This window comes from Corella eumyota, chromosome 4, assembly GCF_963082875.1.
Source record: "Corella eumyota chromosome 4, kaCorEumy4.1, whole genome shotgun sequence".
Classification (NCBI taxonomy): domain Eukaryota; kingdom Metazoa; phylum Chordata; class Ascidiacea; order Phlebobranchia; family Corellidae; genus Corella; species Corella eumyota.
In genome coordinates, this window is record NC_137493.1 from 253,890 (window position 1) to 279,203 (window position 25,314).

Sequence of the window (25,314 nt, forward strand, 5' to 3'; positions counted from 1 at the left end):
CTAAGTCCAAAATTTTATTAATAATTATAAACAATATTTAAACTTTGTTATTTAGTTTAAACATGCTTAAATTTATTGACAACTTTAAAGTTAAAACCTGATTTAAAGCTAAGGATCTCGGTTGTACATTTTCATTAGAAGTAGAACCTTTTAAAGTAAATAATATTGGATTAAAATATTAAAATATTGGATTAAAATATAAAAAAAGCAAAACAACAATTTTTTTTTGTAAATTTACCCTTATTTTGTCTTTTTCTTGGTTCTGAAATATCTTTTCTACATTTTTTTGCTGGAGTTGGTGATTCTTCAGGTTGCTCCTTTAAAACAAAACTTGTCCTTCACTTAAAACTAATTATTTTAAAATTATAAGTAATTAAGGTTTTGAGAGTGACGTTATTAATATAAAAAATATTTAAACATTATTCAGTAACGTGAATAAAACAAAGTATAAAAACAACTTAAAGTCAAAACCTGATTTGAAGCAGGGGATCTCGGATGTACATTTTCATTAGTAGTAGAACCTTTTAAAGTAAATAATACTGGATTAAAATATTGTTTCTTACAGGGGGTATTATATTGCAATAATATAATACATCTATATATATATATGGATTTCTAAATTTTGTGCATTCCATTACGGAATAACTACAATTAATTGTGGCTCGAGTTTTTGCCTATAGCTGGGATATATGTTCTTCTGTGGAATCAGCTTATCACTTTTTTAATGTCTTATGATAGTTAGCCGTAATAAGCAAAACTATATTTTGATTTGCCGCTATGTTTCTTTCTATTATCTTAAAGAGAACGAGAAAAATGTAAAAAACGATCGCCTGCGCTATTCTTGATCGCATGCACTAAAGTGAATGTAATTTTTCTCTTTAAAATTTCGCACCGTTACTTTTTAATATCACGATAGAGAAGAAAAAATTGCCTGCAAATAAATGCAAAAAAGGAAAATTAAAAATTTGAAATTTTTGACTTAAAAAACATGTGGAATGTGCTCTGGTGCAATTTAACGATTTTTAAGTGTGCATTTATTCCATTATGCTAAGTACAGACTGAGTGAACAGTTAAATGAACAAATGGGACTGTCGTTGAACAATTTTATAATTACTTGCATAAAGAATAATATTAAATAAAAGTGAATAAAAGTATACAGTATTTGGGCATAAAACATGTATACATTTTGTATAGTTTTAAGATTTTGTTCTAATAAAAAAAAATTAAGATCTTTGTTCTAATAAAGCAATTTTATAAACTTTTTTACGCATAGCCTATAGCTTTTAAATCGGACTTATACTTAACAAAAAAAAAGTTTTACATTGCCGTTAAATGTTATCTTAATTTTGTTATTTAGTTTTAATTTAGGTTTCGCACGTTTATGACGTAACACTTTTCTTGTTCACGATAATTAACCGCCAAATGTCAGCTGGTTTAAATGTATGTAGTAATGAACTGATAGCAGCAGTGGAGTAGTGTCGTATGTTTAATGATATTTTAATCATATTGGAATATTGCAATAACTAAATTTTGTTCAATTTAACTATTGGGAACATGTCTAAACGAAAGTACAGTCCAGCCTACATGAAGTACGGGTTCATAGCTATTGGACACAAAAAAGAATCCCTGCCGCAATGTGTAGTTTGCATGAAGACTCTTGCTAATTCAGCTATGGAACCAAGCTTACTTCAACAACATCTTATCACAAATCATCCTGACAAAAAGGATCAAAATGAGAGTTTCTTTCAGCGACTCGGCGAGCATGTGAAGAGACAGCGCTTGGACAAGACTGGCACAATTTACCAGAGAAAGAAGGGCGTTGTCAAGGCATCCTATGAAGTCGCTCTCCTGATAGCCAAAAATCTAAAAGCACATACCATTTGAGAGTCCCTCATAATGCCAGCGGCAAAGATATTAGTAAAACATGTACTTGGGGAGGAAGCGGCTGCAAAGCCAGAAAGTGTTTCCCTCTCCAACAATACGGTTAAGAATCGAATGGAGGAGATGTCAGTCAATATTGCTGACCAAGTGATTTCAGGAGTGAAAGATTCAAAGTATGGTTTTTCCATTCAACTCGACAGACGTAACAAATAACGCACAGTTACTTGTGCATGTTCGTTATGCACAAGACAATTCTGTAAAAACTGAATTACTGATGAACAAGAAACTCTGCGGTACCACAAAAGGAAAGGATATTTTCGAAGCTTTGGACAATTTTTTCGAACTAAATAAACTGGACTGGGGAAAGTTGATTGGCTGTACAACAGATGGAGCTTCATCAATGTTAGGACATAAATCGGGCTTCAAAGCTCATGTAACAGCTGTGGCACCAAACGTGATGTTTGTTCATTGTTTCATTCATAGATTCGCCCTTTGCGCAAAAGTGCTACCACAGAATATGTTATTATGCTTAAACCGAGTGATCAAACTAGTAAATTTCGTCAAAACATCAGCCTTGAATACTCGCTTGTTTAAACTCTCCCGTGACAATGCAACAAGGCGCCTGTTTGAACTGCGAGATGAGCTTCTGCATTTCTTTAAAGAGAAGAATCACGATTTTCAAAAGGACCTGGAAAGCAAAGATTTTCTTACTAGGTTGGCATATCTATCGGACATTTTTAAAGTTCTGAACACTTTTAACCTGTCGTTTCAAGGACCCAATTTAACTGTAACAGAGTTCATTTTTAAGTTGGAAGCACTTAATCGTAAGCTGGACCTCTGGACAGAGAATGTTAGCAATCAAAGCTACGGAATGTTTAAATGCCTCACTTCCATTGAGAAAAATCCTGTTAGTGACGTTTTAAAAGAAATTATTGGTCATCTTTCGCAACTAAAGACAGAGCTATTGAATTACTTTCCTGATGTTGCATGTTGTGCTTACTCCATCAACCCATTTTCTACTGATCTGAATGATGTGCCTGTAGGGACCGGTGAACAAGAAGAATTAATAGACATTCAAACTGATGAGACAGCAAAAATAAAACATGAAGAATGCTGTCCTATTAATTTCTGGTTAAAAATGGCATCATCGTATCCGAACCTAGCACGTCACGCTGTTTACCGGCTATTGATTTTTCCATTCACGTGGGAATGCGAACAGGGGTTTTCGGCTTTAATGACTATCAAATTGAAAAGCCGAAATCGTCTTGGAACGCAAAAAGAAAAAAAAGAAAAAATGTTTAGACAAAAATAAAAAATCGTTCTTCAACCATAGGCAGAATATATACTATCCACCCACTCGCAGGGGATGTATTTTACCTAAGAATTTTATTGCATCATAGCCATTGGAAGGGTAAATCATTATTTGATGCTTTGAAAATCGTTAACTTTTATAAATGTTATACTTTTCAAGATGTGTGTAGAAAGCTTGGTGTTTTACAGGATGACAATAAGTGGGAAAACTTACTTACTGAAGCAGAACAAACAAATATGTGTACACAAATAAGAGAACTTTTTGTTATGATTTTGTTGTTTTGTAACCCTGCAAACTTTGCAGAACTTTTCAATAAACATTATTTATACTGGATGGACGACTTTCAGAATGGATCAGATCAAATTACTGAAAGTTTTTTAAAAGTTTTGGTCTTGCATGATCTTAAAAAAAGACTTAACAATTATGGAAAGAATTTATATGACTTTGAACTACCAATAATTACTCCGGATGAGCAAGCAAAGGCACACATTTTTAATAACACTATTACAGATTTGCAACTTCCGTTAATTATTCAACAGGAGTTAAGTTACGACTGGGACACACTTATTCGAATTGCGAATAATTGTTCAAATAGCTCACAATCTCTTACTCCAGAACAAAGCAAAATTGTTAGCAAAGTATCACAGTCGCTAAAGAAAAACGAGCCTCTTGCTATTTTTGTTGACGCTAGGAGAGGTGCAGGAAAAACATATATGCTTAATGCTTTGTTGGCAACAGTTCGCACATCTAACAGAGAAGACAAAGGTATAGCATTAGCTGTCGCTTCTAGGCATCGCTGCTACATTGCTTATTGGTGGCCGGACATTTCATTCCAGATTTAAAGCTCCTCTACATTGTAATCAAAATTCAACATCTTGCATTTCAAAACAAAGTTCAACAGCTAAACTAATAAACATGGCAAAGGTTATAATATGGGATGAGGCACCAATGGCAAATAAAAGTTTGCTAGAGGCACTTGATCGCACGTTGCAAGATATACAAATTCTTCCTGTACTTGAACATGAATTACATGCACAAATAATTAACGCCTCATTTAAAAAATCAAAATTATGGCCAAGTATCAGCGTACACCAATTATCAAAAAACATGAGAGTGTTACTTAATAGTAGTAGCAGTGCTTTACTTAAATTTGACGACTGGCTGTTAAGACTAGGTGATGGTAATATAAATTACTTCAAAGACACAGATTATATAGAATTACCCCCTGAGCTTTGCTTTTTAAATGATGATAGTACGAAAACAACAATAAAAAATTCAATGCTTCAACTGGTCAAATGGATTTACCCAAATTTTTTAGAACATTGCCATGATCTTAACTGGATGGCAGATAGATCAATTTTAGCTCCCAAAAACACTGTAGTTGATGAAATAAACTTCGTCGTGTCAAATCTATTTCCTGGCAATATGTTTGTTTGTACAAGTGCAGACAGTACAGAAGAAGTAAATGATTGTACAAGATTTCCAACAGAATATCTTAATTCTTTAAATATAAATGGACCACCACATCAATTACATTTAAAAATAGGTATGCCGGTTATTTTGTTACAAAATCTTAATCCCAAAGACGGTCTATGCATTAGAACAAAACTAATCGTACAGGGAGTTCAAAAAACTTATTTATTAATAGCCAAAATTGCTTCAGGGAAAAATGCTGGTAGAGAAGTTTTTATACCTAGAGTAACATTGCAACCATCAGATCACGATTTTCCTTTTCAATGGAAACGTTGTCGATTCCCAATAAGGGTTGCTTTTGCAATGACTATTAACAAAAGTCAGGGTCAAACATTAAAAAAAGTTGGTATCTGGTTGGAGGAACCAGTTTTTACACATGGGCAGGTATTTGTTGCTGCCAAAAGGGTAGGCAACCCAAATAAAATTAAATTTTCTATTAAAAGCAAATCTGGGTTTCCCCCAACAGCAACACGAAACATTGTGTATCGAAAAATTTAGTAGATTAATGAATTTTTAAACAATTTTGCTGAAAATATTTAAATAAATAAACCTTCAATATGTAAAATACTTTTTAATTAGACTGTTCGATTTGACACGAATTATTGTAAATAGTGCCTAATTATTTGGTATTTATTTTTTTGCAAATAATAATAATAATATTTTTTATCCTTTTTTTAGTAAGTAATCAATTAACAAATAATTTACATTCAAAATATTGTTGAATATGGAATAAATGCTTCAAAGGATTAATCAAACAAAGAATAAGTTAAAAACGGATATAAACAGAGCCATGGTTGCGTTTTTAACAAATAAAAACAAAACAGGCGTACAAATTTCAAACAAAATTTTGCAAACCGTTATGAAAGATTTGAAACAATTAAAAGATTTATAGCATCTCAGTATAATCAAAATCAAGCCATCATCACTAAATTAAATAAAGAATTAAAAAATTTAAATGAAAATAAAAGAAAATAAAAATAGATATTAAAGACAAAGATGAAAACTTGCTGGTACTTTCTCAAGAATTAGCAAATTCAATGTCGGAAGAACTTTTAGGGGATCTAACCCCGGAAATTTCGGATGCCTGATTAAAATACTTTTATTTATGATAAGTGGTGTCTATTTGAATTACTTTTTTATAAAGAATTGCCCCTTTAGTTTCGTTTTAACTGTAAGAGCAATTTTCCAAAAAGATTTAGTTTCATTTTAACTGTAAGAGCAATTTTCCAAAAAGAATATTTTATATAGGCCGTGGTAAAATTGGACTGGTCTTAGTAGATAACTGTACAACATAAGTGCCACACAAAGTGTGGCGGGTCCACTAGTTTAATATACTTAAAGATCCCAATAATCTGTTAATCGTTAATTAACAAAGTTAACTTTGAAAATCGATATTAAACTTATTAATCTATCGTAAAAGGAAATTAACTGACTCTAACTGCACATTCTAACAGTCCTGATTGTAAGTATTATTTAATTTTGCATCACAAACAACTTTAATTTCTTGGGTTATTTTTTACCTATCTAAAAGACAGTATAACAGTTAACACCTCGTTTATATTTAAATTGTTTTATATTTGCCTAAAGAATTATACACAACCCCATTTACATATTTAATGTAGTATTTTGTACATCATTATTATATAAGCCATCATCTTTTAATTCTGATTATTGAATAAATTTATAAAAATCAAACATAATTTAACAATATAAGGTTAATAATTTACTAGCACAGTTTTTTTAACTTTCCTATCAGATCAAAAATGCAATTTTCAGAATATAATTTTGTATTGTGAAAATAACTTAAAAATACCTGTTTGAGGAAATGTAGAATCGTATATTGAAGCCCCAGGCATGAATGCTCCACCATATTGCTCATGGTGAGTGATGTTTTCATGGTGGGTGATGTTTTGAGTGATCTCGTTTTGATGAAAATCACGAGTTACGTTGACTTGTGTATTAAAGTTTATCACAGCATCTATAATAAAATTAATTTAATATTATTAATAAAATTTGCATTGCTAATATGTTGCATAGAATAATGTTTTGTTAGGTTTATAAATAAAATAGTCTATAAATAGAGGTCTGGTTTTTATAATTAGGCAAACCCAATTATATAAAAATAATAAACAACTTACTTGGAGGCAAATTCCTTGAAATTTCAGCAAAATCGGCGCCAGAAACATTTAAACTAAAAGGTTCTGCTTGCAAGTTCTGTAAAATAAATATAAGAACATTTAATAAACATAACGTTTTAAAATGAGTAAATCAGTGATTTTGATCTCGTAGACATTTGTACTAAAAATCACTGTATTTATAACCGCCTAAATTGTTAAAAAGAATATATAATTTAGAAGGTGAGTAAATAAAAGTTTTATATTTTACGCAGGTAGTTTTACTGATGTGATATTATATAATACACAACATTATTTACAACCTTTAAAGTTTATAATAAAAAAGATGATATTTTTCATGTTTATATATACACCACTTTTAAAACAATAATTATTGTACAAGTTGTTTTTAAAAATGATTTAGATAATGCACAAAGTGTCTTTAAAATTCGAATTTTTCCTCAATTTTTTAAAATTCTAGAAATTTTAAATTAAAGACAAGCGCTTTTCGACTACAAAATTTAAATAACTGAATATAAAGTTGATGTATAGTGTAAATGTAAGACTATATTTTATCAATATTAAAATAAAATTTTGCAAAAAATACAATGCATATAAAAGTTTCGGTTGTTAAAATAAAGAAATATATAAGTTTTTTAAAAATACAAAGTTTAGATCGGAATAAAAACTAGCACTTTGAAAAAAAAAGGCCCGCTAGCATTACTTAGGTTGACACTAAGAAGAGTAGTCTAATAATTTTGCAAGCTAAAAACAATTAGTTTCAAATTTTCGCTGAAAGCACCGGTCTTTAATCCTTAAATTTTGATTTTGAGGCGTAAATCAAAGTAAATTTATATATTCTAAAAACCAGCATATATAGATCATAACTTATTTATAAATTAAACAATTTTTTTTTAAATATTAATAAAATACGGTATTACACTTTGGCTATACGACCCAAACTTCCCGGGTTAAACACTGTCCAAAACTTCTGGTATAGTCAATGGAGGTAATTATTGGACGATTTTGACAAACTTGGCCATAACTTTTTTGTTTTAACTTTAAATCAAATATTTTTTGTTCTCAAGTTAGTGTTATCATTCATTATTAAGAAAAAATACTATTTAAATCTCAATCTACACATGTTTGCCTAAAATTCTAGATTAAAAATGTCTAATAATTACCTACACAAATGGGGTAATTACTGGACACCGTGGGGGTAATTGTCGACTAATGTTAACAATTGCCACATTTTTAAAAATTTTTTGCGATAAAGGGGATCTTTTGGATAATCTTAGGCTTCAGGCAGTCTCGACGCAAACCTTTTGTAGGACTATCAGAATCTTTAAGAAACTGCTTAAGTGCCTTACCCTAGTAAAAATTTCCCTTTTTTAAAGAATTGCCTACATAAATTTTAGTCTTTTTTAGCGTCTTCCATTTCATTGTAGGTTATATACCTGCAGGCTAAACTTTTTATATCATTTAAAGTTAAAGCAAATTTAGCGCCAAAACAAATTTAGCTTTTAATTGTTTGTATTGAACGGTGTTAAATACAGGCTTTACACCATGTTCTGAGGGAAATGTACCTTCATTACTAAGATAATATTAAACTGTTGATTTTGGTATGTTATATTCTTTGGATAAATTTGTTTGTGTTCCTTTAAAAATTCCTGAATTGCACTTTTTTTAAGCCTTTAGAGGGGGGGTATATATTTTCTTGGCATTTTTATTTTAAATTTATTTCTACCCCAAATTATTAATACACCTTATTGCAAAAACCTAACAAATTAAAATATGTTTATGTTTTCGTAATAAGTGTGACTAAAATTGACTACAAGGCTTATTTTTGGCCGTTAAAAGCAAATAAAATGTATTCACAAGTGTCCAATAATTACCCCCATTTACAATAATAGGATGGAGGTAAACATTGGACGCATTTTGTATAGACTGTGATGAAGATAGAAGCTTAAATTAGAGCCTTATAAAAACATCAGTGCATTTTTAGATAGTGTTGCCAATCTGAAAATTTAGTAATTTAAAAATTTTGTAAATTTTAACAACTTACTTTTTGCCTTTATTTTCGAAAAAATCAAAATTTTTTGAAATTTCAAAAGTGCGTATTTTTTTTTCAGGCAATTTAGAAATAAAAAAAGTGACATTTATTTAAACCTTATGATATAGACAATGTTCTGGCAAATTATAGGTAAAAAGTGGCAACCCTAAAAATATTTGGAATGTTGTCCACTAATTACCTCCAAATTTTAACTGTCCAATAAATACCTCCATTGACTATATACGATGATCACCACAAGATCAATGTTTATTTAATAGTTTTATGTAAAGAGGTCAAACATTTTTAAGAGGTATTTAGTAGGGATGTGTCGAGCCGAGTGCTCGGGCTCGTACTCGTGTACGAGCCTAGGCATTTTTAAAGGCTCGGTTTTTGTCAAGCTTTCACGTTAAATTATCCGAGCATTATCAACTAAATTAATTTTTTTCTTTTCGGTAAATTATAATGCAAATCAAACGCCGTGCAGTGTTATAACTTTTTAAATACAATAGTGTTATAATTCACACTGCGAAAATTCGTCGGTTCACCGATAAATATACTAATATATACATATTAGTATCTCTATGGTTTAATTATATCACGCGAGATATGGCGTTGTTATTCAATTGTTGTCACGCCGCCAACAAGGGTTTTTATTAAAAGACTTTTTAGTACAGCGGGCGCTATTACTAGCCCGCTTCGTAACCGGTTAACTCCTGAACATGTCGAAATGCTTACATTTCTTCATGTGAATTTACGTAAGCTTAAGTAAATTTTCGCATTTTAATACAAAGTACAACACTAACCTAAGTTCAGCCTATTTCAATTTTCTTAAAACCAGTAAACTTTGTTCGGCGTTTCACTGCACGTTTTAACGATTTTAAATCGCTTCTTTAAATGAAGCAATATTTCTTAAATTATTTATCTATAGCAAGCTTGCAGCGATATAACATTTAATTCAAATAATTAAAAAAAAAACTTGTGAAAAATCGTGTCCACAACAAAAATTTATGTATTTTTTTCGGGCATACATTTTGCGTTATGTACCGAAAGGTCACTTAGGTATTTATTTTCGCTATTCAAAAGCTCGTATTGCTCGACCGAGCTTTTTTTAAATTAAGATGCTCGTACGAGCCGAGCTTTTTACAATTTGGCACATTCCTAGTATTTAGATTCTAAACCCACTTACTAAATTTAAAGTTTTAAACTAAAAAGAATTTTTTTTTAAATAAAATACCTGGGAATTGAAACCTGGCTCTTGATCATTAACATCTGGCAACTCTGAATCATTAACATCTGGCAACTCTGAATCATTAACATCTGGCAACTCTGGATCATTAACATCTGGCAACTCTGGATCATTATTAATTGGCAACCCTGGATCATTAAGATTTGGCAACTCTGGATTACTGTTGTCTAGCAACTCTGGATCATTTGATTCAACAGTTTCTTCCATGATAAAAGTTTAAAAAATTCGAACACACAGAAAATCATTTCACTAAAACAAGTAGATTTTTAAATGTGATTTAAAGTAGATTCCCTAAAAGATAAACAAAAAAGGATTTAGACTACATTACACCACTTTAATATTACATTTTTTTTTTTTTTTAATTTATCTCCTTGCTTTTTCTGTTATTCTTAAATTATTTTAAACATTTATTTTCACTTATTCCATATATATATATGTAAACTTTCACTAGTTAATGTGAAATACATTTTAAAAGGCCATTCTGGGACAGTCTTTCTTTAGGTAGGTTTATTTTGGTTAGTCCCTTTATAACATCCAATTTACTTTCCTACTAGAGCTATACTGGTTTATATGAAATGTAGTTATTTTTTCAATTTTTTTTTACACTGTAACTACTACCAACAGCGATAGAATTTTATTTTTATTGCAAGTAAAATGTGTCAAAATTCTCCTTTTTTCCAGACACTTTTGTTTTTTTTGGTTTTGTCAGGGAGACCAGAAGATTTAGCAATAATTTCAGCTTGCAAAAAACTGAAATTTCATGTATAATATCAGCGTAAAAAAATAAAAGTATATACTATTTATATATGAGTTTTGATAAGTTGTTAAATACATATGTTAGTTTTTAGAATGTCTATTTTTTTACAATTTAAATTTTTTTTTCCTGATAGACAGGTTACAGATATATTAAACTGTGGTGTGTTGTAGCTTATTTTGGATAAATCCACATAAGCTAACTTTAAATTTCATAAACAAAAATTTTTTTGATGTTAATTTAAAATGGAATTGTTATTTATTTGCTGACAAACTTTGACGTATTTTTCCTCCCTATTTTAATAATAAGTTTCGAATGATTTTAACTTTAACTTGTTTATCGAATTTTAACTCTTTTTACCTGGAAACTCTAATCTCATTTTTCTGGTATTAAATTATTTTTTCAACGATTTATATCCGTTTTTATTAAGTGCAAATGTTCGTTTTCAAAAACAGTTAGGCAATTTCGTTCTGCTGAACGGACGCCACCCAATAAATATTGATTTCGACTTAACTTAAATTCAGAGTTTATTTCCGTAAGAATTAGCCGGAATTTTAAATTCTTGTAAACAACCAACGACTTAAGACAGTTCTTAAAATTAACGAATTCGCTACAGTAGCAATACTCAAACTTAAATAAAAAATACTTAATATTTTAACATTAGCTTATGACATTAAATTTCCTGTCCATTCTTGTTGATTCCTAACTTTGGCAGTTTAACCTTCAAAGGTTCCTCTGAGGACGTTTTACATAAATAGCGTTGTTTTTAATAGTGGTAACCGTTTTGTGACGCATTCCTATGTTAAATATTTAAATTGGTAGCACTTTTTATTATTTTATAAAATTTAAGTAATGTAACAAAATCAACATATTTAAAACAATAAAAAATGTATTAACTTTCTAATTAAATAAATTTCAATATCTGTTTTTTCTTAGGACGTTTTACGATACTGTCTTAGGACGTTTTACGATATTGTATTCTCGACCAACGTCATAACTGGCAAAACATATCTATATAATTTATTCTCGACTTAAAACTTTAAGTTTATTGCACGTTGTCTTATTTTAATTCACAACAAAATTCTAATACAAACATTCCAACAAAATTGAATCACATATATATAAATTAATCTATTTTTTTCAAGTTATTATTTTCTACTTCATTTACAATCTTGTTCACATATTCCTTCATTATATTCAACGATTCAGGCCAACTATACTTTGGTTTGTAGCCAAAATGTTCCACAAACTTTTGATTGGAGACGGTGAATCTTGTGCAGGACAACTTGGCCATGTTTGGTGTAATATTGGGCTGAAAATCACGAAATAGTTGTCATTAAAAGTATTATACATGAAATAAATGTTTAACACTTGCAATAACTTAACATACTGACCCTCGTCACCAAAGTATTATCCAAATAGGTATGAGGTTTATTTCAAAGGGATAAGTTTTAGACCACGACATTTAACCAAAATTTAGGTCGATGTTTTTGGTAAAATGGTGTTTTTGCGCATATGTTTAAAGTAAAACCTTTATGACAGTAACCCAGCTGAAATTACTCAATAAACTAAATATTTACCTCTTTTTTGATCCCAAACCAACCCAGCACCTGACAACACCAAACAACAAACGTCGAAATGAGGATAAACAACCAAAACAGCAACACTGGCTCCCTCATGTGGATAGTGAACCCCGAATGTTCGTAAAATTTTAAGTTTAATCTCAGGTAGGATAATTCTGGGGTTTCATCACATAGAAAGTAGGTGTTTCCCCCAACCAAAGAAGGGGACTCCTGTACAATATAAGTTATAGTCAGAGTACAAGTTAATTTCTTAGAATTTTTTAACATAACCAAAATATAAACCAATATTTTTCACTAAACTTAAAACCTAATCTTTCAGTAAGAACATGCTGAGACATATTAGTTTCAGTAAGAACATGCTGAGACATATTAACCGGAGCTATATACGGCTGTGGTGGTGCTCGAACCGGAAACCTTTTGCACACCAACTCAATATTAAAGCAGTGAACAACTAAGTTTTGTTTACCTGCATTTTTGTGGCCGCGATCATGTGACACCAAGTCACGTTACCAACGTACATTCGAGTTTGTAGCGCCTCTGGTGGAGTGGGAGACTTGATTACTTTAGTCGCAAGATGGCGCAAAAGAATCGATTTGGTGACGTTGTCATTCTCGCCATAAATACCAGAACCTCTAAGTGCACATGTGACCAGTTTCTACAAAGTATTATAACGTCATTAATAAAAAGAACAAAAGCAGACAATTATATGCCGAGTAGACCGACAGCGTGGTGTAGTAGTAAGAACACTTGGTACACCACCATAAGGTCGTGGATTCAATCCCCCTTACTCTCATGCTGTAGCGCCCTTGAGTAAGGTGTTATAAACAATATAAATTTCTGTTGAGCCAGCACTTAATCAGCAACATAATTATCTGACAATTATTATTTATAATATCTCAAACTATCACAGGCAACTTGAGACTGGGTTGAACTAACTATTGTTACTCTATGTTTGGGACACTTGTTCGACTTTCCCGCATCGAGGATAAAAACATAAAAAAAAATAAAAATAATGTGACTTTACCTAAAATGTTTCCATTTTTCATCTTTTTTTTCGTTCCACTCCAGCACAAGCTCCTTCGCGGTTTCTTTGTACTTCTGTATGACATCACAGAAGAGTAACAGTAAATAGTGTCTTCACTAGCACCCACTAGTGGTTCTATGGTTCAATTTGGTCCGAAAGCCTCGATTGAGCTCGTGTAGAGACAATAACCGACATTGTTTGCACAACAAGCCTCCAGCACGTTCATTGTTCCTATATGACGTCATAATATATTAAAGAATAGGCTGTAGTAATCTGCACCATTTAAGTTCTAGAATAAATAAACTATGTTGTCGAATTCTAATATAACAACGACGTAATTTATGACATCACAATGCGTACCTCCAACATTTATTTTCATCATGTGCTGGCAGACATAGGAAAATGACCTTATTTTGTCCTATCTGACCCCTTTGTTGTACTTTTTTTTTAATTTTTTTGCTGAAAACAAACTTAACATGACAAGCAATATTTAGCCATATTATATAAGACATTTTTTACTTTTTAAGTATTTTTAATTGGGTAGGCTGTATTTGAAAAATTTAAACAAATTATGGCTATGCTGTTAATTTTGAAAATTTACCAGCCAAAAACGCTTACAAACTCTTGCAAGAAACAGACAGGTCAACTAAGTCTTATTAAAGCAAAGTTTACCGTTAACACAATCTTAGTTTTGTTTAAAATTGTTCAAATTGGCGTATATATATAGACGATATATACTTTTATTTTGGTTATACTATAACAACTATTTTAGGTATATTGTTACAAGTGTAAAGCACAAACTAAAGTTAAAAAAGGCAGCAAACACTAATATTTGTTGCCAGGGGTACAAGTACTTACATATATTGTACGTAATATTAAAAATTGTTTGGAATTATTAATTAATCTATAAAAGATGTTAACCAGAATATTTAGTTTATAGTCTATTGATGTATTATATACTTTATGTGTCTTAACCCATGTGACGTTTAGTGATTAAAACTATTTTTATATGATATCCAACAAAATTGTCGGATATATTAAGTTTTAAGCAAAACTTTTTGTTCTAACAAGTAAACTTAGCTTCAGTAACACTCAGTTGACCTGTCTGTTTCAGCCAATATCGGCCAAGTGTTTGTCAGCCAATATCGGCCGTTTCTGCCTTGTAAATTTCCAAAATTAACAACATAACCTTAATTTGTTAGAATTTTTCAAATACAGCCTACCTAATAAAAAATACTTTAAAGGTAAAAAATGTCTTATATAATATGGCTAAATATTGCTTTTTATGTTAAGTTTGTTTTCTGCAAAAAAATTTTAAAAAAAGTACAACAAACGGGTCAGAGAGGACAAAATAAGGTCATTTTCCTATGTCTGCCAGCACATGATCTTATGACAATGACGTCGTGCGTCATGTGACTCGCGAGCGTTGGGACTTTTCCTATTTACTATATTTACCTTCAAATCCCGATATCTCAAAAACTACTTTACCTTCATTTTGTCTTCTTCTTGGTTCTGGATCAACCTCATGTGGATCTGGAGTTTGTAATTCTTCAGGTTGTTCCTAAAAAAGAATAAGAACTTGGTTTGAAAAACTATAAGCATTTCTAATGATTACCAGTCATATTAATTGTTAAACAAGGTCTTATGACCCAATCAATATCAGTTTTTAAACTGGGTCCTTTAGTATAAATATAACAACATTTGGATCACGTATTTTGTCCAGCTCTAGACAAAACAAAGTGCCGTTTACCTTAAGAGAGAATTCTCTCAAACCCTAATCTGTAGGAAAGAATTTAGAAGGGCTGTAGTGTAATTACATTTTGTGTTGAATTTACATGTGTTCTTTCTACTTGTAAAAGTGTAACTATTTAACATAAAATGCTATAAATAATATAAATTACTACATTCTAGTGTAATATAGTTTAATTAAACAGTTGTAAGTTCGATTAAGTTTCAAATTAGGCAGTGCGCTTGTTGCTAATTAGTGGCCAACGAAGAGAAAACAACGTTCCGTTCACCATAGCAAAGAATTCTGATGAACCATTCTCCATATGTAAGAATTCTCCAGCATCGTAAATCAGATGAGAGAATTTAGGAGAGCCGTAGTGTAATTATGTTTTGTCTAGAACCGGACAACATACGTGACCCCAACATTTTATTAATAACTTTAAAATTCAAACCTGATTTAAAGCAGAGGATCTTTGCTGTTTATTTTCATTTGAAGTGGAACCTTTAATGTAAATAAAATTGGGTTAATATAGAGTTTATTTTTAGACTATGATTCATAATAAAAAAACTTTATAATTTAAAAATATGTTGGGAAACCCCTAATGTTGTGTTGAAAGTAAAAATCAATTACAATTTGTTTTTGTAAACATCTTTATTCTTAATGTGGGAAGGTCAAATGCGTTAGTTTAGATCATTATAAATTATGATTGCCCAATAATTAAGCTACTAATTAAGTGCAGGCTCAGCAGAAGTTCATACTGTTTTCAGCCCCTTACCAGAAGTTCATATCGTTTATAGCCCCTTAATATAAGTTTAATAATTTACTAGCACGAATAAGGTTTTTAACTCTTCTATCAGATCAAAAATGCAATTTTCAGAATATAATTTTGTATTGTAAAAATAACTTAAAAATACCTGTTTGAAGAAATGTAGAATCGTATATTGAAGCCCCAGGCATGAATGCTCCACCATATTGCTTATGGTGAGTGATGTTTTCATGGTGAGTGATGTTTTGAGTGATCTCGTTTTGGGTTATGTATATGTACCACAGCATCTACATTAATGAAGTTACAGTTGCTAATATGTTACATAAAATAATGTTTTGATAGAGGTATAAATAAACTAAGACCTGGCCTAGAGCGGCAATATGAAACTCGTTAGGTTAATGCCTCAAAATTTAACGAGCTACTTGCTCGTTAACTAACTTAATATTACGAAACACATAGTTCGTTAAAAATGAGAAAAATGAGAGAGTACAAAAAAAAGGATTTTATGCTACGTAAAGGGCCAATTCTTACATTTTTACTGGATATCTCGGGGCTACATCAAAGCGGTGATGTTAAAATTTTATCCACAGGGGTGCTTTTATATTGTCATATTATAATGAAAAGTTAAGGCTATAGTGGATAGCCCAGCAATAGTCCATTTGTATGGTAATTTGATTATATGGTAAATGTTTAAAAAACACATTTATTTACAAAACAAAATATAGTTATTTTATATATATACTTGTTTGTAAAAAAAACTTAAAGAAAACCATGACTAAAGATTAAACAGTTTGGTTATATCATCTATTTCGAAATAATGTTTTCCTTCGAATCCTTTATGTTTAAATGCTAAATTAAATTGAGTTTGGCAGATTGTTCAGTTTAATAAAGTTTCATGGCATTATATGTTAAGCATTTATTACACCAATTGTATATGTAACAATTTATATCAATAAGTGACAGTATATTTATGAACTTAAAAATATATCTTAGATGTAAAGTGATAACCAAGACAAAATACTTCTTGCTAAGTTAATGAATAGTAAATTCTACTCGCTAAATTTTGCCCCATCTCATTCGTGAAATTTGATATTTTTTGTTTCGTAATACCCATTTTTTCTCTAAATACATTTTCGCTTGCTAATGATATATAAGTAACAAGATCGTTAACTTAACAAGTTTCGTAATGTCGGCACTGGCGTCGATCCTGGGGGTGCAAAATTTTGCATTTTTGGTGTAAAAACGGATAGTTATATACGCGATCTAAAAAATTTCACGATAATAAATACTTGGAATGTCGCCAAGTACTTAACAAATGTTAATCAAAATGGCATTTTCTGCGTGCCTGTGGCACCCCTAGAATGGCACCCCTAGAATATTTGCAAAATTTTGCATTTTTGGTGTAAAAACGGATAGTTATATACGCGATCTAAAAAATTTCACGATAATAAATACTTGGAATGTCGCCAAGTACTTAACAAATGTTAATCAAAATGGCATTTTCTGCGTGCCACGTTGTAGATTGTGTAAAACTGGAATTATTGCGAAACAAATAACGATTGTCTGGTGCCTTATTTTACGTAATAATTGTTGTACTTCCGTTGGTTAAAAACCAACGTGGTCTGCTATCGTTGCGAACATTAAGATTAAGACTATTTAGAGTTTATTTTAGAAAAGCTAAACCAACTATGAGCATTTTAAAACGTTTTTTTTTAGAAAATACGTTACTTTTTTTGGCACCCCTAACATTAGTAAAAAAATTTTTTGGATCGACGCCCATGAATGTCGGCCCTGGTTTCTATAGTCAGGCAAACCCAATCATATAAAATTAAAAAACAAAAACTCACTTGGAGGCAAATTCCTTGAAATTTCAGCAAAATCGCCGCCAGTAATATTTAAACTAACTGGTCCTGCTTGCAAGTTCTGTAAAATTTATTTTAATTTTAATAAATGTAAAATCACTATAGTAACACAACCTTATCTAAACACTTAAAATAATAAAATTTAAGGATTAATGTTATTATAACAGCCATAAAGTTTAAAATTTGTTCTCCCTTTAACCCTTTTTTAAATATATTTAGTAACCTTGTACTATTAGATGGTTTGGGGAAATTTTAATTATAAACCTTTGTCTAGGTTTAAAGTAAATAAAATACCTGAGTATTTAAATTCGATTCTGGATCATTATTGTCTGGCAACTCTGGATCATTATTGTCTGGCAACTCTGGGTCATTATTGTCTGGCAACTCTGGATCATTATTGTCTGGCAACTCTGGATCATTATTGTCTGGCAACTCTGGGTTATTATTGGCTGGCAACTCTGGATCATTATTGTTTGGCAACACTGGGTTATTATTGGCTGGCAACTCTGGATCATTATTGTTTGGCAACACTGGGTTATTATTGGCTGGCAACTCTGGATCATTATTGTTTGGCAACTCTGGGTTATTATTGGCTGGCAACTCTGGATCATTATTGTTTGGCAACACTGGGTTATTATTGGCTGGCAACTCTGGATCATTATTGTTTGGCAACTCTGGGTTATTATTGGCTGGCAACTCTGGATCATTATTGTTTGGCAACACTGGGTTATTATTGGCTGGAAACTCTGGATCATTATTGTTTGGCAACTCTATTTCACTATTGTTTGGCAACTCTAGGTTATTATTGGCTGGCAACTCTGGATCACTATTGTTTGGCAACACTGGATCATCCGATTCAGTTTCCTCCATAATAAAAACTTCGAACAACTTTTAAAGTTAGAAAGCACAGAAATTTATTTAATAACAAGATAGTGTTTAGAAATTTATTAACCAGATTATCTTAAAAATAAACACAAAATTTATATTTTGGTTAACTAATTTAAAATTTTTTAATAATTAGTGCAAATAGAACAAAACTAAAATACAAAAATAAATGATTACAAAATTATTTTTTGTATTTATTTTTTACAAAGTGTTGCAAATACATTTAATGCTTTTAACTCACATAGTTCCAGCAAAATTTAAATATTTTAGTAGTTGCAATTTTATATTCGGGTTTTGAAAATTGTTAATATATAATGCCTTAATAATAGTCTTTTAATATAATGCTTTAGTAATAATCTTCTATTTTGTATTTACTGCCGGCTTAAGTCAATAAGTCAGGCATGAAGAGTAAATGACTACAATATTATAAAAACTACCCAAGCTTGAAGCTTGTAGTATAGTTTTAGCCATTCCAACCCTCTTGTTAAAATTACTTTTGGTGCCAGATTGAAACTTGGTTTATCTACAACGTGACAATCTACAACGATCTACAACGTGGCACGCAGAATATGCCGTTTTTTGGCAACATATCAAAAAAAAATCGCTTATATAACTATCAATTATACGTAAAAAATGCAACATTTGCAAACAACCTAGGGGTGCCACATATATTCAGCACTTATTAAAATTATAAATGGGGGTAAATGGACCCCCTGCACCCCCAGGATCGACGCCAGTGCACATAGTAGCTAGCGACCACCAATATTCACAATTTATTTAAAAACCCCCGAGTACGAATTACCCATTTATATAGCGGCCTACAAGATTGTCTACAAGGCAAAAATTCCTGTAGTTTTAAGAATGGATCAACATAAACTTAAGTAAAGATTAACCCATAATCTTTAACAAAATACTTATAAATAATTCATGTTATTTTGAAACTTTAGCATAAAAATATTTCAAACACCATTTTACCAAAAAAATGCAACAAAAATATTAAAGTAGGGGATTCCTGTACAATATAAGTTATAGTCAGAGTACAAGTTAATTTCTTAGAATTTTTTAACATAACCAAAATATAAACCAATATTTTTCACTAAACTTAAAACCTAATCTTTCAGTAAGAACATGCTGAGACATATTAGTTACAACTGGAGCTATATACGGCTGTGGTGGTGCTCGAACCAGACACCTTTTGCACACTAACCCAATATTAAAGCAGTGAACAACTAAGTTTTGTTTACCTGCATTTTTGTGGCCGCAATCATGTGACACCAAGTCACGTTTTCAACGTACATTCGAGTTTGTAGCGCCTCTGGTGGAATAAGAGACTTGATTACTTTAGTCGCAAGATGGCACAAAAGAATCGATTTGGTAAAGTTGTCATCTTCGCTATAAATACGAGAACCTCTAAGTGCACACGTGACCAGTTTCTACAAAGTATTATGACGTCATTAATAAAAAGAACAAAAGCAGACAATTATAATGACGTCACCTCTCCATTACTCATCTTTTTTCCGTTCCACTCCAGCACAAGCTCCTTCGCGGTTTCTTTGTACTTCTGTATGACGTCACAAAAGTGTAACAGTAAATAGTGTCTTCACTACCGCCCACTAGTGGTACCATGGTTCGCTTTGGTCCGAAAGCCTCGATTGAGCTTGTGTAGAGACAATAACCGACATTGTTTGCACAACAAGCCTCCAGCACGTTCATTGTTCCTATATGACGTCATAATATATTAAAGAATAGGCTGTAGTAATCTACACCAATTTAGTTCTCGAATAAATAAACTATGTGGTCGAATTCTACTATAACAACGACGTCACTTATGACATCACAATGCTTACCTCCAACATTTATTTTCCAAAATTTTTGGCAAGTAACTAATTCCTTGTAAGTGACAACACTGGCCTTATGCAAAACCACATAACATCCTTGTACGGCAGAGATGAGACTACTATGATCTATGACATCACACTTAATCCATTCAACTTTCATGTTGGCATCTAAAAAAATAAACAAAATAAGATTTAAAAAAAAATTTAAAAAATTTTCTAATATTTATACAAAAAAAAAGTATAATTACAAATTTTAGTAGAAAATACCGAATATAAATACTTTGCATAAAGTTAAATTATTAAAGTTGACGTGCTTTGATTAAATTTCGTTGGTTCAGCAGAAGTTTATATCATTTATAGCTCCTTACTCAAGAATTGAGCCTAGGACCTCATGTAGGGAAGCCAAGTGTTTTGACCACTACCCATGTTGTCGGTTCACAGAACCAATGGGAATTGAACCCCAAACCAGAAGTTAGTCATCCTAATGCTTAACAATATACCCAATACTAAAACAAAACCATCAAAATTACATTCTGTAAATAACAACCTGTAGAAGAATATAGTTGTGCAGGGGTCGTATAATTCATACATTTTGTTGAAGTCTGGCACCTCAGTAATGTCAACCAAGTAAACAACAGCAAAGTTCTTCACTTTGTCAGCTATACTATACAAGGTCTAAAAATAATTGTTAATTTATTAAAATGTCACCTACAGAATTCTAAAGAAAAATATTTGTGTTGTATAAACATCCAAATTAAATATTTCTCAGAATGATCAAAAAAAACTTAATTTTATCAATAAAACATTTTGTTTTTTTTAATCTATTTTTTTCGAGTTATTATATTCTACTTCATTTACAATCTTGTTCACATATTCCTTCATTATATTCAACGATTCAGGTCAACTATACTTTGGTTTGTAGCCAAAATGTTCCACAAACTTTTGATTGGAGACGGTGAATCTTGTGCAGGACAACTTGGCCATGTTTGGTGTAATATTGGGCTAAAAATCACGAAATAGTTGTCATTAAAAGTATTATACATGAAATAAATGTTTAACACTTGCAATAACTTAACATACTGACCCTCGTCACCAAAGTATTATCCAAATAGGTATGGGGTTTATTTCAAAGGGATAAGTTTTAGACCACGACATTTAACCAAAATTTAGGTCGATGTTTTTGGTAAAATGGTGTTTTTGCGCATATGTTTTTAAGTAAAACCTTTATGACAGTAACCCAGCTAAAAACTACTCAATAAACTAAATATTTACCTCTTTTTTGATCCCAAACCAACCCAGCACCTGACAACACCAAACAACCAACGTTGAAATGAGGATAAACAACCAAAACGGCAACACTGGCTCCCTCTTGTGGATAGTGAACCCTGAATGCTCGTAGAATTTCAAGTTTAATCTCAGGTAGGATAATTCTGGGGTTTCGTCACACAGAAAGTAGGTGTTTCCCCCAACCAAAGAAGGTGACTCCTGTACAATATAAGTTATAGTCAGAGTACAAGTTAATTTCTTAGAATTTTTTAATATAACCAAAATATAAACCAATATTTTTCACTAAACTTAAAACTTAATCTTTTAGTAAGATCATGCTGAGACATATTAGTTACAACCGGACTTATATACGGCTATGGTGGTGCTCGAACCAGAGATCTTTTGCACACCAACCCAATATTAAAGCAGTGAACAACTAAGTTTTGTTTACCTGCATTTTTGTGGCCGCAATCACGTGACACCAAGCCACGTTTCCAACGTACATTCGAGTTTGTAGCGCCTCTGGTGGAATAAGAGACTTGATTACTTTAGTCGCAAGATGGCGCAAAAGAATCGATTTGGTAAAGTTGTCATCTTCGCCATAAATACGAGAACCTCTAAGTGCACATGTGACCAGTTTCTACAAAGTATTATGCTGTCAATAATAAAAAGAACAAAAGCAGACAATTATATGCCGTGTAGACCGACAGCGTGGTGTAGTAGTAAGAACACTTGGTACACCACCATAAGGTTGTGGATTCAATCCCCCTTACTCTCATGCTGTAGGGCACTTGAGTAAAGTGTTATAAACAATATAAATTTCTGTTGAGCCAGCACTTAATCAGCAGCATAATTATCGGACAATTAATATTTATAATATCTCAAACTACCACAGGCAACTTAAGACTGGGTTGAACTAACTATTGTTACTCTATGTTTGGGACACTTGTTCGACTTTCCCGCATCGAGGATAAAGACATAAAAAATAAATAAAAATAATGTAACTTTACCTAAAATGTTTCCATTTTTCATCTTTTTTTCGTTCCACTCCAGCACAAGCTCCTTCGCGGTTTCTTTGTACTTCTGTATGACGTCACAGAAGAGTAACAGTAAATAGTGTCTTCACTAGCACCCACTAGTGGTTCCATGGTTCAATTTGGTCCGAAAGCCTCGATTGAGCTCGTGTAGAGACAATAACCGACATTGTTTGCACAACAAGCCTCCAGCACGTTCATTGTTCCTATATGATGTCATAATATATTAAAGAATAGGCTGTAGTAATCTGCACCATTTAAGTTCTAGAATAAATAAACTATGTTGTCGAATTCTAATATAACAACGACGTAATTTATGACATCACAATGCCTACCTCCAACATTTATTTTCCATAATTTTTGGCAAGGAACTAATTCCTTGTAATCAATGACACTGGCCATATGCAAAACCACGTGACATCCTTGTACGACTGACATGAGACTACTACAATCTATGACGTCACACTTAATCCATTAAACTTTCATGTTGGCATCTAAAAAAATAAATCAAATAGAAATTGAAAAAAAAATTAAAATTTTATAAAAAATATCGAATATAAATACTTAATACCACGAATAAAATTAAATTATTAAAATTTTGTGTTTTAAATAAACCTTATTTTTTTAAACTGACAACAAACCAATAAATTTTAGAATATTCCTACTTGTTAATATTGATATTTTGTTTAGTAATCCTTTGGGGAAACCACCAACCCCGTCCTCTTTCTTGCCCCCCTAAATATTGTCTCTAGAATGTCGATCATCTCTTGTTTATCCTCCATCGGCCAGTTAATCTTGTTGTTGTTTCCCGTCCCAAGATCGATCATTATGTGCTTGTTCCTATAAACATTTTTATTCAGTTAATAATTTGTAAATATTTTAAACCTAATTTTAATATTTGATTTGTTAAACTTTCATGTATTTATTTGTTCTTGATATGGGAAGATTGACTTCATGACCTAAACTATGAGCAACATCAGTTACCCCGACCCAGTCTTTAGTTGCCTTTGGTAGTTCAGAATATTTTTTTTGTATATATCTTTATCCTTGATGTGGGAAAGTCTAAAGCACGACTTAAACATAGAGTAACATCAGTTACTCCGACCTAGTCTCGAGTTGCCTGTGGCAGTTTGAGATATTATAGATTATAATTGCCTGATAATTATGCTGCTGATTAAGTGCTGGCTTAGCAGGAGTTTATACCGTTTATAGCGCCTTACTCAAGGGCGCAACAACATACGAGCAGTTGGGATTAAACCCAGAACCTTATGTAGTGTAGCCAAGTGTTCTGACCACTATACCTTATTGCTAGCTCACTGAACCAATAAGAATCAAACCGCAAACTGCGGGTTAGTCTTTCTAATACTTAAATATTGTGCAGACAAAATTACATTCTTAATGTGAACAACAACCTGTAGAAGAACATAGTTGTGCAGGGGTCGTATAATTCGTACATTTTGTTGAAGTCTGGCACCTCAGTAATGTCAACCAAGTAAACAACAGCAAAGTTCTTCACTTTGTCAGCTATACTATACAAGGTCTAAACATTAAAAATTGTTGATTTATTAAAATGTCACATACAGAATTCTAAAGCAAAATATTTGTGTTGTATAAATGACCAAATTAAATATTTCGTAGAATGATCAAAAAAAACTTTAATTTTATCAATAAAACATTTTCTTTTTTTAAATTTGTTTTAAAATTATGGGACCTTAACACTACACAGCATATTATTCTATAGAAACTTAATTTTCTTTAATAAATTAATTTTAATTAAACTTTCTTTAAACGCAGAAAACAAGTCTAGTAAAGAAAATAACACAAATCCACTTTTTCAGCAAAAAATATTAAACTTATGCCTAGTTTACCTAAAATTTTGTCTAAAATATCGTTTCTTAATACGTGAAAATATTAAAATTCGACGCCGTGACAAAACTTAAACATTATTAAACTTATTTATATTTAAAATCATTAAATACCTCGTCCATTTTCATGCAGGCCGGGTCCCAATCGTGACCGAACCGAATCACGACAACTTTTTCTTGCTCGTTTAAGATCGATTGATCGACTTGCCAGCCGTTTGTAAGATGGGGAAGCATGTACGACATGGTTACCTTTCAACTACACCAACCACTACCAAATATATAATTTAAATACAACTTTTTAAACTGGTTTTATTATTTCGTGCAATTTCGTAAAATTTTTCGCAAAACTAAAATTCTCAAAATTTGTACGAGCAAAAGTTTACGCTGTTTTGTGTTTATCAAATTTGTTAAAACATCTGTTGTTGCGTAAACGTTTATCCTCAAAACATTTTAAGAGATAAATATTATTAAAAATAAGTGTGTAGGTGTAGGCTTGTAAAGGTAATTTATAGGATTGTTAAAAAAACAGTAAATTTTTTTAAAGATGACCCTATACACTTACTGGAAGACATATTGTTTATGGGCAACTTTTCTTAAATTTACTGAAAAGTTATTTGTCCAAGTATGGG

General features: G+C 31.4%; 6 protein-coding genes and 1 pseudogene across 7 annotated transcripts; 2 read left to right on the forward strand and 5 right to left on the reverse strand.

Moving 5' to 3' along the window:
- Positions 1–37: 37 nt before the first annotated feature.
- Positions 38–10,361, reverse strand: LOC145749580 (uncharacterized). Its single transcript, XM_082565381.1, has 6 exons — positions 10,068–10,361; positions 6,805–6,880; positions 6,480–6,644; positions 472–521; positions 239–317; positions 38–147 (listed from the first exon to the last, which is right to left on the reverse strand). Exons 1-6 carry the CDS (start codon positions 10,284–10,286, stop codon positions 38–40), a joined length of 699 nt encoding a protein of 232 aa, XP_082421507.1. The 5' UTR covers positions 10,287–10,361.
- On the forward strand, positions 1,555–2,094 carry LOC145751268 (zinc finger BED domain-containing protein 5-like; annotated as a pseudogene).
- On the forward strand, positions 2,156–3,193 carry LOC145749502 (SCAN domain-containing protein 3-like). The gene has a single exon (XM_082565283.1). It carries the CDS (start codon positions 2,156–2,158, stop codon positions 3,191–3,193), a length of 1,038 nt encoding a protein of 345 aa, XP_082421409.1.
- Positions 10,362–11,959: 1,598 nt separating the features above from the next.
- On the reverse strand, positions 11,960–15,491 carry LOC145749581 (3 beta-hydroxysteroid dehydrogenase type 7-like). Its single transcript, XM_082565382.1, has 5 exons — positions 15,448–15,491; positions 14,929–15,001; positions 12,883–13,071; positions 12,414–12,626; positions 11,960–12,145 (listed from the first exon to the last, which is right to left on the reverse strand). The coding sequence occupies exons 1-5, from the start codon at positions 15,489–15,491 to the stop codon at positions 11,960–11,962; spliced, it is 705 nt and encodes a 234-aa protein (XP_082421508.1).
- Positions 15,492–15,635: 144 nt separating this feature from the next.
- LOC145750414 (uncharacterized) lies at positions 15,636–20,339 on the reverse strand. 2 transcript variants are annotated; one of them, XM_082566451.1, is made up of 6 exons: positions 20,178–20,339; positions 19,927–20,115; positions 18,092–18,685; positions 17,783–17,858; positions 16,084–16,222; positions 15,636–15,670 (listed from the first exon to the last, which is right to left on the reverse strand). In XM_082566451.1, the coding sequence occupies exons 1-5, from the start codon at positions 20,190–20,192 to the stop codon at positions 16,164–16,166; spliced, it is 933 nt and encodes a 310-aa protein (XP_082422577.1). In that variant the 5' UTR covers positions 20,193–20,339; the 3' UTR covers positions 15,636–15,670; positions 16,084–16,163. The 2 variants fall into 2 exon arrangements, with proteins under 2 accessions (XP_082422577.1, XP_082422578.1); XM_082566452.1 differs by having other exon boundaries at positions 18,092–18,675; positions 19,927–20,182.
- Positions 20,340–21,420: 1,081 nt separating this feature from the next.
- On the reverse strand, positions 21,421–23,258 carry LOC145749582 (3 beta-hydroxysteroid dehydrogenase type 7-like). Its single transcript, XM_082565383.1, has 5 exons — positions 23,156–23,258; positions 22,941–23,026; positions 22,238–22,426; positions 21,793–22,005; positions 21,421–21,522 (listed from the first exon to the last, which is right to left on the reverse strand). Exons 1-5 carry the CDS (start codon positions 23,256–23,258, stop codon positions 21,421–21,423), a joined length of 693 nt encoding a protein of 230 aa, XP_082421509.1.
- A 248-nt stretch (positions 23,259–23,506) lies between these two features.
- LOC145749809 (thioredoxin-like protein 4A) lies at positions 23,507–24,928 on the reverse strand. The gene is made up of 3 exons (XM_082565672.1): positions 24,800–24,928; positions 24,233–24,360; positions 23,507–23,660 (listed from the first exon to the last, which is right to left on the reverse strand). The coding sequence occupies exons 1-3, from the start codon at positions 24,926–24,928 to the stop codon at positions 23,507–23,509; spliced, it is 411 nt and encodes a 136-aa protein (XP_082421798.1).
- Positions 24,929–25,314: the final 386 nt, after the last annotated feature.

What these genes read in the sequence shown, in the direction of transcription:
- LOC145749502 (XM_082565283.1), top strand. Translation starts at nt 2,156, where the DNA reads ATGAACAAGAAACTCTGCGGTACCACAAAAGGAAAGGATATTTTCGAA.
- LOC145749580 (XM_082565381.1), bottom strand. Translation starts at nt 10,286, where the DNA reads ATGGAAGAAACTGTTGAATCAAATGATCCAGAGTTGCTAGACAACAGT. An exon ending in TTCAAGGAATTTGCCTCCAA is followed by an intron (nt 6,645 to 6,804) that starts GTAAGTTGTTTA and finishes ATTTTATTATAG; the next exon opens with ATGCTGTGATAAACTTTAAT. An exon ending in AAGAAAAAGACAAAATAAGG is followed by an intron (nt 148 to 238) that starts GTAAATTTACAA and finishes TTACTTTAAAAG; the next exon opens with GTTCTACTTCTAATGAAAAT.
- LOC145749581 (XM_082565382.1), bottom strand. Translation starts at nt 15,491, where the DNA reads ATGGAGAATGGTTCATCAGAATTCTTTGCTATGGTGAACGGAAC. An exon ending in TCGCGGCCACAAAAATGCAG is followed by an intron (nt 12,627 to 12,882) that starts GTAAACAAAACT and finishes TATATTGTACAG; the next exon opens with GAGTCCCCTTCTTTGGTTGG. An exon ending in GGTTTGGGATCAAAAAAGAG is followed by an intron (nt 12,146 to 12,413) that starts GTAAATATTTAG and finishes CGTGATTTTCAG; the next exon opens with CCCAATATTACACCAAACAT.
- LOC145750414 (XM_082566451.1), bottom strand. An exon ending in AATCGAATTTAAATACTCAG is followed by an intron (nt 17,859 to 18,091) that starts GTATTTTATTTA and finishes TAAATTTTACAG; the next exon opens with AACTTGCAAGCAGGACCAGT. An exon ending in TTCAAGGAATTTGCCTCCAA is followed by an intron (nt 16,223 to 17,782) that starts GTGAGTTTTTGT and finishes TCATTAATGTAG; the next exon opens with ATGCTGTGGTACATATACAT.
- LOC145749582 (XM_082565383.1), bottom strand. Translation starts at nt 23,258, where the DNA reads ATGTCAGTCGTACAAGGATGTCACGTGGTTTTGCATATGGCCAGTGTC. An exon ending in TCGAGGCTTTCGGACCAAAT is followed by an intron (nt 22,427 to 22,940) that starts TGAACCATGGAA and finishes AATACTTTGTAG; the next exon opens with AAACTGGTCACATGTGCACT. An exon ending in TTGCGGCCACAAAAATGCAG is followed by an intron (nt 22,006 to 22,237) that starts GTAAACAAAACT and finishes TATATTGTACAG; the next exon opens with GAGTCACCTTCTTTGGTTGG.
- LOC145749809 (XM_082565672.1), bottom strand. Translation starts at nt 24,928, where the DNA reads ATGTCGTACATGCTTCCCCATCTTACAAACGGCTGGCAAGTCGATCAA. An exon ending in CCTGCATGAAAATGGACGAG is followed by an intron (nt 24,361 to 24,799) that starts GTATTTAATGAT and finishes TTTAATGTTTAG; the next exon opens with ACCTTGTATAGTATAGCTGA. An exon ending in ACAACTATGTTCTTCTACAG is followed by an intron (nt 23,661 to 24,232) that starts GTTGTTGTTCAC and finishes AAATGTTTATAG; the next exon opens with GAACAAGCACATAATGATCG.